Consider the following 14,373-nt stretch of genomic DNA (forward strand, 5'->3'; position numbering starts at 1 on the left):
TATAAAGGTAGAGTATAAACTACAGAAAGAAAAATGTGAGCTTTGTTTGTAGAGAACAATAAACACAACACATAGGCCTAATCAAATAAAAGCAATGTCAAAAAGTGACTACTAGTTAGATAACCTTTAATGTCTAATGCTAACTAGGCATATTAATCTGTTGTTTTGTTACCAGTGCATGCTATCAGGAGCTGAAGCTTGTGTTCAAGGCCAATAACATTGATTTAATGAAACAGCAAAATTCTTGGAAAACCAGGTAAATCTGGTCAGTGGATGCTTGTCCTGTCTATACCTGGAATTAACTCATCTCAACACTATCATTGAAACAGCACCCTTCCAGTGTTGTGCCTGAATGCACTAAAAGGAGAGGAAAAATGTAGCGTCTGCACTTTCCAAAAGGAATGCCAAATTTGTATTTGCCAGACCACAGGAAAGTTTTCCTCTTCAACTCAGTCCATCTTAAATGGCCTTGGGCTTAGAGAAGTCCTTGGCGCTTCTGGATCATATTTATTTATGATTTCCTCTTTGTTTGGTGCCCTTTTAACCTGCATTTATGGATGACATGATGAACTGTTTAAAGACAACGGTTATGCAGTGACTTCCACTACAGAGTCATGTCAGTTTTTAATACAGTGCCGCCTTAGGACTCAAAGAGCCGGGCCATTCAGTATTGTCTATCAGCCTTTTCTCTTTTGTTCAGAGATTTCTCTAAATCTTTTAATTATATTGTGTACTATAATTGATAAAATCCTCAAACTTTTGCAATTTCACAACTCTTATAGTTCATTTTAATCTCTGTAAACTGAACTACGAGCTTGCTCATTTTAAAGTGAATTTGCACAACATGGAGCCTAATGTGTTAAATAAAATCACAGAATAAAAGGTTTCCTGTAAAATGTGTCTTGAGTAATGAAATAAAAAAGGGACGGACTCTGCAAGTCTGATCTCCTAAAAATAAGAACAGAATTTAACTACAGAAGACATGATTTTAAAACAATACAACATTACAGCTCTCAAAACAATGTCGGACACACAAATAGTCAGTGACCAAAGAACAAATATAAATAGCAGATTTAAGAGATAAATCTATATAGGTAAAGGCTAAATAAATTTCAGTTTAAAAGCCAAATGAAAAAGAGAGGTTTTAATACTCTTTTAAAAAGACAGATGGGGCGCTGGTGGCCTAGCGGTTTAAGCGCCCCACATACAGGGGCTACAGTCCTCGTTGGAGAAGTCGTCGGCTCAACTCCCAGCCGCAACCCTCTCCTGCATGTCTTCCCCCTCTCTCTACTCCCCACATCTTCTGTCTCTCTTCATCTTATCAAATAAAGGCAAAAAGCCCAAAAATTTAACTTTTTAAAAAAGACAAAGATGACCTACCATTCTCCTCTAATGCCACTTCAGGGATGGTAAGCTGAAAATGTTGCTGTATTCCAGGTAATAGATCATGCACATAATGGTTACATGACAGTGGTTATCATTTAACCTCCACTGGATGGAGCAACTAAAAAGATAATAGTGAAAACTAGGAGAAACAAATCTGGCCATATTTCAAATTAAAACATATTTCATTCCCCCAGGCTCCCTTTAGATGACAACTAATACTAACATGACTACCATATAGTATACCTTTTGTTCTCTTCTTAACACATTATTATATTGTCTAGTTAGTAGCTGGTACCTGAAGTCTGACTGAGCTCACTGTTCAATTATTTTCTGTTGCTGAAACAATCTGAAAGTGATGAATTGGTAACAGTTGTCGGAAAACTGCAGGGACATAGTGGTACTCGGTTTAATCAGCCTCCAGACTCACCCTGAATATAATGCCAGATGAAAATGTCCACAGGGTAACAAGCACATTGAGATGGCTATAGTTACCTCAGCATGCAGCCCTGCTTTACATGCTTTCTGACACTCTATTTCTGCTTAAGAGTCATCAACTGTTGGTTTGAAAATTGAAAGCAATCTATGTTGTTGATTTGCATATAGAACAGTCGAGAGAGATTTGATCACAAATGGTCACATGTGGGAAGTAATCCTCACGTCTCATGCAAACTGATGAAGTCATTCTCTTCTGACCATATTACCCAGGAGACTGAATGTGAATACCAGATGCGAACATGGCCTTTGTCATGAAGAACACCCAGTGACCCAAACAGCATTGCAATATGTACATATTTATGTAGTTACATATGTATGTATTCATGTTTAAATGCTTGGAGTATTAATCATTGTTGAATCACACGAAAACCACCTAACAAACATTTGTGCCTGTGATTTCTTCTTGATTGCCACTTCTGACCTGTAGTGGGTGACAATGGTGCAGAGGAAAGTTATTTAGCTTTAATGACGTCTGGGGATGGTCAGCTGTAAACATGCTGTAGGGCTGCTGAAATGTTAGCAGGTCCCAGGTGGCATGTTGTATATAGGAGGTATGTGTTCTTCTATGGTGAGCTCCCACTCTGTACTGAGGGGCATAACATAACACACATGTTCTGCTTATCAGGGTATTATGATTGTTTCTTGCTAAGGAAAACACAGAAAGTATAGGCTTGACTCAGACTTTAGGAAGAGGCTTTTATATTTCTGAAGATCAGACACAGTTGTTATGCGCTTTGTTTGTTTCTCTCAGCATTTTTTATCTTTTTCCATTCAGAGTCTTAGAGCAAACAGGAGCTTAACTTGTCTGTTGCTTCAAGTGGTGTTATTGTGTCCATAGAAGATTGTGGAGTTGTTTTTTTCTTCTTATCCACAATAATACAGCGACATGCAGAGGGATAAAGAGTGGTGCTTGAGTCAATATTGTGAAATCCCAAACATTTAAGAAATAAGGTTTTTGATATTAAGCTGCATCGCTATTATGCCAAAAACTGAAGGCTTAAAGATCACTGTGCAGTTTTTGTGCTTTCTAAACCTGTGCAAATGAGCCAAATATGTGACGGTTAGAAAACCAGATGTAACAGTGTGGACCCAAAAGCACAGCCAGTGGCAGAGGACGCAGTTCAGTGAATTTATTGTATGAAACAAAGGGAGCGGGGAAGGGATCCAGGGTCCAAGGCGTGAGGACTAGAGGTGGAGGCTTGTGAATAAATCCAGGTAGAGAGTGAGGCAGTGTGGCAGCGATAGGGAAAAAGCACTGGGGGCTCGTGGAGGCACTGGAGAAACAGAGACAGCAGGGTTTGTCACAGGTAAAAAGCACAAAGCTGGAACACTCGATAGCAAATTAGCAAATTCAAGAGAGAACAGGCCAAGATACCACTTCAGATGCAGGAATAATCTGGCACTGGAGAAGCCTCCCAGCAGGGCTTAAATGCAGGTGGTGATTGCAGAGATCAGGTGCAGGTGTGAGGGTGTGAAGGTGCAGGTTTGGGAGGAGCCGCCCAATCTCTGAGAGAAGGAGAGAGACTCCACAAAAGAACCCAACTAAAAAGCCACAAACATGTTGCAATCATCATGAAATAATAGACATTATCTAATTCACGAAGCAAATAGTGTCTCTGTCACCAGTGTTATTTGCATACATTTAAATGCGCCATCATGCCTTCATTTGGAGCAAAATATCCCCCCTTTTTATGCAGACGAGCCTCACTGCGACTACTTAGCCCTGCACAGTAAGAGTGAAATTTGTATTTTCAAGGTTGGAAACTTTCCATGGGAATTAACGGGAATTTATGGGAATAAACCAGGAATTTACTAAATTGAAGGTTGGCTCTTAAAAGGGAACTTAAATATAGTTGGGGAAAATATATTTTAGAATAATCCTGACTAAAACAACCAAATTTAATGCAAGTACAGTTGAATATCTATGCTATTCCTCAATCACATGCACATAGCACACTACTTACTGCAGGGCTATTGAGACCACGCCCCCTACATGCACTGTGCATTCCTCCATCACATGCACAGATGTTTTCAATTTTGGATGGATGTCTACTTATAACAAAACAAATATTTATGCTTGGATATGATACCTTTTACCCTCAATTCCCATAAATTCCCATGAAAAGTTTCCAATTTGGGATATTTCCAAAATTCCCCAGCTTAGCTTTCTGGAAATTTACCTGAAACTTTCCACCCCTTTGCAACCCTAGGTAAGAGTAGCTTCAATATTGCAGAGAAGAAATCTGAGTCAATACGAATCATTTTCTGGCTCTTCAGGGAATGCAATCAAATGAATGTATCGATCAATCCGCCATAGTGTGAACGAGCTATTCAAGACATCATTTGAACACAAGTTGACAGTTCTTCTCCTCAATTAAAAAAACACATTACTTTGTTCAAGTCTGCAGCTCGACTGTTCCCTTAACAACAGATTCATTTTGTATTTGATTTGAAATGTTAAGATTTCCACCCACTGGTCCAACACCATTGGACCAGTGGGAGTGAAAATGACAAGGGTTATTATTACATAGCACTTAATGCTCCTCTAAACTCCCTGCAGGAAGGTGAGCAGCTTGTCAAGAAGATTGGTGGAGTGTTTGCTTTTAAAGTGAAGGATGGACCCGATGGAAAAGAGGCCACCTGGATCGTCGATGTGAAAAGTGACAAAGGTTCTGTCTCCAATGACCCAGGTATGTATACAAAACTTGTTCCAGGCCAAATAATATTTAGATTTTTGGAGGAAGCACTGTGGAGCCATTTTATTTTTCTTCTTCTCTTTTCGTTTTATTTTTTACAGTTTCAAGTCTCAGTAGTATGAGAATGCAACAAAACTTGGTATCCATGCAAAAGATGGTCTTATGTTCACACACTTTTGAGACATTTAAAAATTAAATCATGGCTTAGCAATTTTAGTGTGCGCCACATATACTGAGTCAGAGCAGTCGCTGGTTGTTGCATGTCTTCCCCCACTCTCCACTGCCCTCATTTCAAGTCTTCCTTCAGCTGTCCTATCTAATAAAGGCAAAACCCCCCCCCCAAAAAATCCCCTCAATCATTAGTAGAATAGATTTAAGATGATGTTAATACAACCCACAATAAAACACCATGTAAGCTAAGAAAATGTCATGAAAATAGCACAATAAGTTTTTTTTTTTTTTTTTTTTGTCATGGTGTATGTATTTGATTTTCCATACAGACAAGGATCAAATACAACAAAGACAATACAGAAACAATAAAGAGAAAACCAGACAAAATTAAATACAACTGGCTCCTAATCACAAGACAGCCAAGGGAAAAGAATATTGGAAAACAAGGGGAAAATAATGACAATAACAATTAAGAGGAGAAATATATAAATAAATTACATAAAATTAATTAAAGTGTACCAGATCACAGAGTTTGTGTTTTTACAGAGCCATGCCCCTTTTCATCCATCAAGCGGCACAGTCAATTGCTCCATGTAAGAAATAAAAGGTAGCCATACTCTATCAAACTTCTTGGTTGATCCTTGTAGTGGCACACTAATGGTTTTGAACCCTGTTTTCAGTGCTTATATTAAAATACAAATATATAAATATAAAAAATGTTTTTTAGAATAAAAATATATATATTTTAATGAAATACAGGCCTATGTCTTGTGACATTTTTTTAAATGTAAAATTGTGTAAAACATCACTCAGGCATTGGGGATACAATGACAGAGGTGCCAATTAGCTGTTCAACAAGATAAATCAAACAGCTAAAACTGTAGCCAGACTGAGTGCAACTTCTGCTTGAATTAAGTGTAGAGAAATGCTAACTGGAGCTGTAGTGGGTTTAATGTAAAATTCAGATTTCTCCTCCAAAAGGGTCCTTGTGTTCAAGAGTGAAACAGGTTCATTGTACCCCATGATGTCTTGAATTCTAGAGATGGCACCTTTTGTTTGTGAATGTTGGTTTAAGATTCTTTCAGTGAAACGAAGAGAGTTTTTGCATTCACTGCTTTGGATCTACACAACATAAATGAGTGGGAGTTTAGACACGTCAATCTGAAGTGCTTTTTCAAACTTTGACCGACCTTCCTCTTTGGGAAGGTTTTTGTGTCATTGGAACTGTAAAAATTGTACAAACAAGCTGCTTTCTGAGAGACTTCTCTCTTCTCAGCACATTTCTAAACAACATACTTACAGCACTGTAAACACACCAACAACAGTCTGTGTGTCTGAAGAATATAGTCACTGTAGGTATTTCAGATGCTTTTCATTTCTGCACTGTACCAAGATGGAACATATTCTTAACATGCTGTAAGAAACACATGCTGTAAGAATGTTTGCTTTTGTTCGACTCTTTCTCCTTGTTGCTCAGAGAAAAAACATTTTAACCCCTTTAGCTTTGGGTAAGGTCTCTGTTGTGGTTTGTAGTGTTTATTCCCCTTGAAAAGATGAAGTTTAGCTACTATAAAGCAGACAGGAATAAGACCTAGCTGGATACGCTGCCATGGGAACTTCTGCTGCACAGCCAACCGGCAGGTGGTATTCATGACAAAAGATCATCTTGTATAAAAGTACAACCCATCAATTAATTCCTCAGATCCGGGTGTTCATTAGTGAACATGAGTGTTCAGGGATTGATTGCCTTTCATAACAGAGACTCACTGAAGAACAGTTGTGTTGTTCTTACTGAAAGCGAACTGTTCTTACTTTTGAATTGTGTTTCTACATTTATTTTCGCCCCCAGGTCTTTTTAAAACCACTGTGATTAAAACCAAAAGTATAACAAACTCATTAATTTAATTGAATAACCGGGTGTAGCTATTGTCAGATCTACTCATGCGCTAATGATTATTGATATTAGCCTAATAAAAACATTCACACTGTTGGTGATTTTTTTTTTGCCAACGGTTTATGTTTGGGTTGTTGAAATTATTTCTGCAGGCATCAGGCAAAACTGAACAACATAAAAATAAAAGGCTATAAGTGCAAGGAGTTGATGTATTGATTCAATACTGCAAGGATTTTCTTTTTGTCCTCTGCAATGTTTGACTCCCTGCTGTCTCCCTTTGTGCTGTCTGACTGGTGAGAGGCTCAGTAGTTAGAAGCCCAATACAAATCCTCACCAAGCCTAAACACTGAACCCTAACAGACTTAAATGACGTCAGACTTTTAGTGCATTAGTCTGTGGGTCCATGAGGGCTTGAGGGGATATAAAATTGAAGAATGAGACTGTTAGGGACCAAGCAGTAAGGCAAGCAACACAGGAGTACATTCTAAAAAAAGGTTGGTTTTTATTTTACAAAATCAATGAAACCAAATTTACAAACCAAATTATAAGAGCAGGGTCCATAAAAGATGTCAACTTAGCATTGCTGTAATTATTTTTTTTTTACAACTTTTTTTTTTTTTTTTTTTCATTAAACATGGAAAAAAAACACAGAACATTCCTTGACAACATCACAGAAAATGTATGACAGTGTGAGGAAAAAATAAATAAACCAGAGAGAAAGAAAGCACATCGGGGCCTAGAAAGCTGCATGAAACTACTGAGTGAAAAATAGTTAAGTAAGTGGATAGTTAAGACATTATAGCACAATGTACAGTTCCCTTTAGTGGAAGAGATATGTTGCTATAGGTAGCCATCTCTTCACAAAGATATCAGACTGTAATTGTTATTGAGCAGTTAAAGCCTCCATTCCATACACCTCCCTCAGCTTCTGTTTCCACTGTTCCACTGTAGGTGGCTGTGAGTTCATCCATTTTATTGTCACCATTTTCCTAGCAGTCATCAAGAGAATATGTAACCGGTACTCTTGGTCTCTGGTGTACTTGTCTTTAGGGGTTAGATCGAAAAGAAACTGGCTTGGGGTGAATAGTAAATCAATTCCCAGAACTTTATCTATCTCGCTCTTTACCCCTTTCCAGAAAGGAAGTAACCTTGGGCAATCCCAAAATATGTGCGAGTGGTCATCAACCATTCTACATTCTCTCCAGCAGTATATTGTAGCTTGGTTATCTACAAATTTGGAGACCACCGAAGGCGTCCTAAAGAACCTTGTCTTCATCTTCCAATTAAACTCCTTCCACACATTAGCATTACTGTAATTATAAGAGAAATATATGAGGTGTTAACTGAGATAAACACAGTGAGACAAAAGGGAACTTTTATAGTGGTTTGGCCACTACTGTTACTTTTACTGTTGAGAATGAGCCACCACACCAGAATCAGGTATTTAACACAGCTAGATATAAAGTCTGTAGGTCTGTTAGTGTGGAAACTAGGATTAGGCCGGAGTGTGTCTGGCTTGCAAACTGCTAATCTAGATAAACTCATCAGTGGGACATTTAAAGAAGTATGTTAAAAAAATGGAATGTTCTTTCTGCTTTATTAATTTAAAGAAGGACAAAGCTGCTGCAATAGACGTCAAAACATGAAGCCAATTAAAAACACAATTCAGGGAAAAACAGCAATCTCAGTCTGGAGCTGCACAACATGCCTCATCTATATTTGATGCCTGGAACATTTATTAATGACTATGATATGCTAGAGGCAAAGGTCACATTAAATAAGATGTTTTCTGCCTTTGTTAACTGGTTGGGGCTCAATACACACACATGCACTGATACACACAAACATACACTCACCCACTCCGTCATAAATACCTCCCTGACTGTTTCCATTATGCTTGCTCCTCTTGAGATGTTTACTTGAACTAAACCCTTATTTCTGAGGTATAACTATTCATTGCCCCTCCATCCTAATGAATGTTCCATAAATGGAAAGTCTTAGTTATACTACACATTATATTTTGTTGTCCTACCTTTGAAAGAAGAAAAGACACAAAGTGAGCTCCCACGTCTGCTCACCTATGAAGTTGACTGTGAAGCAACTGCCTGCCTTTGAGGACTCTTCAGTGAAATGTGGGATTAGTCTACAGGCTGAAACAGCGATGCTGCTCATCCAAACTTGCATGACATCGCTTCAAAGCTGCCTGTATCAAGCAGCAACCTCCGGTCTCAAAATATGAAGCCCATACGGAAGTGTTATAAACTTGCAATTCATCGAGCATCCGCTTGACGCTGGCTGCAGAAACACCGGAAACCACATACACACCAATTCAAAAAAGACAATCTTTGCAGCATTAATAAACATGTTTACAGCCTGGTTCAAAAAACGGCTTTACATAGCTAATTTCTCTATTGGCACACACTGTACAGGTGTGAATTTTTTCCGAGTGCGTCGATTCAGAAGATATTAAGATTACAATTTTTTTCCCAAACACTGTAGCTGTTGGCTAGGAGGCTTAAAGCCCTCCTCATTACCTCACACTATGTGTGGTTGAGGACAGAATTACCAATATGGCTCCGCCGACAATTGGCTTCAAAACACACAGCAAATGGTCACGGCTGGGAGTTCAACCAGCAACGGCTGCGACGAGGACTATAGCCTCTGTATATGTATTTATTATTTGTTTTTTGTACCGTTATTTGTTATCTTTAGTTTTAATTTGATCATTTTTGTGCCACTTTGTCACCATTTACGAGGCAAATTGAAAGATTTTCTAACAGATTGTCAGTCAAGGAAAATTTAGCCATCTGATTGAATAATGGAACATTTCTCCTCTCTCTCTCTGCTTTGAGTCCGTGCTCTATCTGCTGCATCAAGAAGGGTCTACCGATCATCACACTCGAAAGAAAAACAAAGAAAGAAAGAAATCCAGTGCTATGAATCTGCTGTAAATTATTGTAGTACCTCCTCTGTAGTGCCACTCATGTTGTTTTTTTTGAAGGCTAATGCATTCTTTGAAACACTGTCCTTTTTCAAATATCCACTCAGTCTCTCATATCACTTGAAGTTCCCTTCTAGTCTGTGAAATACACTAATTGATGTAAATTACCATAATAATGCATGATGCAAATATACATTTTACCTACACCAGGAGATCATGATTATTTAAACCACTGTTCAAGTGTGCTGAGTAAATCAGTCGCTTGATGCAGCTACATTTTATCCAACACAACCGATATAAGACCAGCATATTTGTCTCTCTTTTTTTTTTTTTCTTTCTCTTTTCTTACTCTTGTCTGCATATATATTCTGGTTTGTGTCATGTTTGTCACAAACTGTCAAATATTATTGCAATTTATTCTTGCAGCAAAAGAAAAGAAAGAAATCATTTTTCTTCTGTGCTTGTGACTGTGAGCATGCGACCATCGCCATCCCTCTTAGAGCTCTGGCCTATCTTTTATTGGCAGCTAATATCATGTTCTGTAAAAGAGGGCGTGCACACCTAGGTGGACCAAAAAATAAAAAATAAAAGAAAGTAAAAGAAAGATTACATAAGGATATACAAAGGGACAGGAAAAGAGAAGGAGAGAGAGACCTAAGACACTTAGATGGAGAGGGACCATCTCACCATGACGCCAAAAAAATAAACTCTGTGCGGTGATACTAATGATTAAGCAACCCTTAGTGTCCACAATCATTACTGAAGCTTGGGTCGCAGAGGGTTGCCGCCATGCTGTGTTCTATTTGTGTAACAAGACCACCACTGGTGCAGATGAAACCAGCACCCGGGCCGCGAGAGCAGTCAGACCGAAGGACCCAACGCGCCGCGGGAGACCCAGGCCAGGGGACAAGCCAAGGACCCAGACCGGAAGCAAACAGGTACCGCCGGAGCACCCAGGGCGACCCCCAGGTCACCCAGCAGGAGGAAAGGGGGGCGAGGGGGGCGAGTTCCCGCAGCCCCCCCAAGGAACACCTCCACAGCACCGCCCCCCGAGGGGGCCCAGCACCAGGATCAGACAGCCAGGCAGCTGGGCAGGACCAGGACCAGGACCAGTGCCTGCCAACTGGCGCGCCGGAGTAAGGGGAGGGCGGAGGCGGCAGGGCCAATCCCCCCCGCCCCCCCCAGCCGGCCCGACCAGTCCCCCCAGCCACGCCCCCCACCCGCGCCCCGCGACTGATAGACCAGGCCGCAGGGGCATGGAGGGACACCCCAATGGCTGCCGTAGTAACACCCCCCCAGCTGCGCGCCACCCCACCCCCCAAAGAGGACCGCGAGGGGACCCCCGGGAAACCCGGACCCGAGGGCGTCTGCGGACCAGGCTCCCGCAGGGGAGGGGACAGCAGGGGGACGGAGGGTGACAGGGACACATATTTGTCTCTGAGCCACTGAAAAAAAGAAGGTGTCAGCGCTCTCCTGCCCTCTGTAATATCTAAGAGTCAAGCACGAAATCTGTGTTATCCCGGAATCTGATTTAAATTTTTACAACCATGTCTAACCAATAACTTCTTCGTCGTTCTACCATTTGAAAACATCGCTAGAGTCAGAGGAATGATATCCAAGCTAAATCTTGACAGGCTTTTACATGCCTTTGTGCGCAGCAGGTTAGATTAGGGTCTTTTCACAGGTCTTGCAAAACACCCAACTTCTGCAACCTCAGCCTCTTAAAGAGTCCTGTCCAAAAAACTAAGAAATGTGACCACATTACTCCAGTTTTAAAATCCTTACACTATCAATCAATCAGACTTTATTTATAAAGCACTTTTCATACAATGATATTGTAACACAAAGTGCTGTACATAAAAGCAACCTAAAATAGAATAAATTAAGAAAAAGATCCCACCCCCAGCCCCGACCCAAAACCCACCCCGCAATCCTAAAGTTAAGAACACAATATATGCAACAACAGTAATAAAAACAAAAAAAATAAAAATAAGTTGCTGAAGGAACTGAGGAAACACACTCATGATATCTTAATGAGGAAACTCTGGAGGTAAAATAAGATGTTAAAACTCAACCCAGGAAATTAAAATCACCAAAATAAATATATTTCTAAGATAATAAGACACTAAAATATTAAACCATTAAAGGAACATAAGATGCTATATTTAAAATAAATAAATAAATAAGTACATAAATAGATAAAATAGAATAAAAGTGACTAAAATTTGAACTAGATAATAAATAAAAAAATAAAACTGTTAAGAATAAAACTCAGTTAAAAGCGAGACTAAAAAGGTAGGGTGTTCCACAGGTGTGGGCCGTGATAATAAAAAGCTGCCTCACCTTGGGTCTTAGTTCTTTCTTTTGGTACAATTAAAAGTCCACTACCTGAAGACCTGAGGGCTCTCTCTGGCTCATATGATAAAAGCAAATCTGATAAATAAGAAGGACTAAGACTATTAAGAGATTTAAAAACCAATAAAACAATCTTCAAATCTATTCTAAAAGATACTGGAGTCTAGCTTCTTGTCAGTCAGAGGATTGGTTTTAAAACTTCTCTGCTGGTGTTTCCACGTTGCTCAGAGCCCAGTTACATCTCTGACAAGCTTGTAACATATGAATCATCCAAGACCCAGAGGACAAGAGTTAAAACAAAACATGGTGAAGCAGTGTTTTGTTACCATGCAGCATAAAACCTTAAATAATCACCTGTATGATGTTAGACTAACCCAGACTGTGACCACATTCAAGTCTAAGCTTTTCTTTTCCACACTGTGCTCTGCCCTCACATGTCTGCAAATGTATGTTCAAAGACTGTATAAAAACCACATACGAGATACTGCACATGCAGTTTTCATCTGTTGTTATGTAATTGCCCCATTTCATTCAGGCATATCAATTCATCATAATGATGTTTTTGTGCTGAGGGAATGGTTGTGTATAAAGATTTTGTTCTGCTCTAACAGGCTGACAGTTACTTCTATATGTGTGAAAAGCAGCAGCAGAGCCAATTTTAAATCAGGATATAGAAAGGATGAGTCATAAAGCTTGTTGAATTGTTTGAGTGGAAGTGTGACGCATACATGTTTTGACACAAATGGAGAGTTAAACAAAATGCCAAGTGCTTTCTGTTCAGAACATTTTTATAATGGTGACTAATATCCACTCTTTATGTGTAATTTAAAACAGTATTTTACGGTATAGTTGGATGTGTTTTAATCCTTCAGACAGGCAGAACTTTCTTTCACATTTATGCATGAACAAAGAAAAGCAAATTTAATTATGTTTTCCTTTTTTTAATGTCTTAGGTAAAAAGGCAGACTGCACGTTGTCCATGAGTGATGTGGATCTTCTGGATTTGATGACCGGGAAGTTGAACCCTCAAACGGTGCGTGAGGATTTATTTTTCATACATAAAAAAACAAAACATAACATTTAAAATATCAAAGGTTTTCTTTTATGTGCATTAAAGATGATACATTTATGAAAGTCACATAATATAGTACAGTAGTTTTTCCTAATTGCCACAAACTGCTTTCACAGCTGCAGCTCAGGTTATGGTGTGTGTATGGAGGACAAAAAGACACCAAGTAATAATCCACATACATATCATGATTAAAAAAATTGACCAAAACAATACTAAATAGTAACAATGTTAAAGGGCTCAGGTCTCTGCCAATTCCAAGTGCTGCCTGAGGGTCTGGAGTTCACTGCAATTAAGAATCAGTTACGTTACCCTTGTCCTTTATATGTAGAGAATCCTTCAGATTCTCTGAATCTTTTAATGATATGATGTACTATAGTTGATTAAATTTTACACTGAGGGATATTATTTTTGAAATAGTTGAACTACTTGTTTTCGCAGTCTCTCACAGGCTTTACTTCTGAGACACACAGTCTCACTGGAATGCCTTTTTTACTAACCTGTTGCAAATTAACACAATTAATTGGGAGATGTTACTCCAGGTGTTTTAAGTTTTACACAACTTTTTCAGTGTTTTGTTGTCTCTCTCCCAAATTTTTGAAACGTGTTGCTATATTGAGAATATATTTTTCATGAAAAAATTCTCCTTTTTCAGTGTCATCCTTTGATATATTTTCTTTGCACTATTTCCTTTCAAATATAAGGTTTAACTGATTTGAAAACCATCATATTCTGTTTAAATTAACATTTACACATGTTCCAACTTTTTGGGGAAATGTGGTTGTATTTCTAAAAATCAAATAATAATACAAATTTAATTAAGGAGGTGATATAATTTTTTTTTTCATATTATTGAATACTAAATGTGAGCAAAGTTTCAAATAGGGAGGTAAACTTGTGTTGAAGTAAACCCAGGATGAGACTAGAGGCCGCTCTGAACGGCTAGTTCAAAAAGTCAGAGAAGAGTTATGTAAGAGGGACACAAGATTTGCTCAAACTGTGACGTCACCTGGCAAGTCTCCTGAAAAGAGCATGATATATGCAACACTAACCAAACAGCAACAACCGACTGATGTTTGATGCTGGGGATTCTAAACACAGTATTGTCGACACATGGTTGTCAAATTGTCTCTGTTGTGTAGCAGGTTTTCTGAGCAGATAAACCCATCTGTTGTGTGCTCTCATAATGTGTATTTGTTTTCAAAGAGGGCTGATTGCTTCATTTAAAAGCCTGAATACATGCTTTTCTGACAGATTACTGTCTGTGGATACAAGCTTAATCCAACTGACTGTTTCTGAATGAACACACTGCTTTTTACTCTGTCAGTGTTCTCCTTATAGCAACAGGATACACAGAATCATATAT

General features: G+C 38.9%; 1 protein-coding gene and 1 long non-coding RNA gene across 2 annotated transcripts in view; one reads left to right on the forward strand and one right to left on the reverse strand.

The window, feature by feature from the left end:
* Window positions 1–14,373, forward strand: part of scp2a (sterol carrier protein 2a) — a 35,290-nt gene that overhangs the window by 18,600 nt on the left and 2,317 nt on the right. The window contains exons 14-15 of the mRNA XM_034703814.1: window positions 4,442–4,571; window positions 12,892–12,971. Coding sequence (XP_034559705.1) covers window positions 4,442–4,571; window positions 12,892–12,971 — 210 coding nt within the window. The remainder of the gene's footprint in view (window positions 1–4,441; window positions 4,572–12,891; window positions 12,972–14,373) is intronic.
* LOC117827281 lies at window positions 2,997–3,464 on the reverse strand. Its single transcript, XR_004634181.1, has 2 exons — window positions 3,257–3,464; window positions 2,997–3,155 (listed from the first exon to the last, which is right to left on the reverse strand). It is a non-coding gene; the product is annotated as an uncharacterized LOC117827281 (long non-coding RNA).

The sequence above is a fragment of the Notolabrus celidotus genome, chromosome 15, assembly GCF_009762535.1.
Source record: "Notolabrus celidotus isolate fNotCel1 chromosome 15, fNotCel1.pri, whole genome shotgun sequence".
NCBI classification, from domain to species: domain Eukaryota; kingdom Metazoa; phylum Chordata; class Actinopteri; order Labriformes; family Labridae; genus Notolabrus; species Notolabrus celidotus.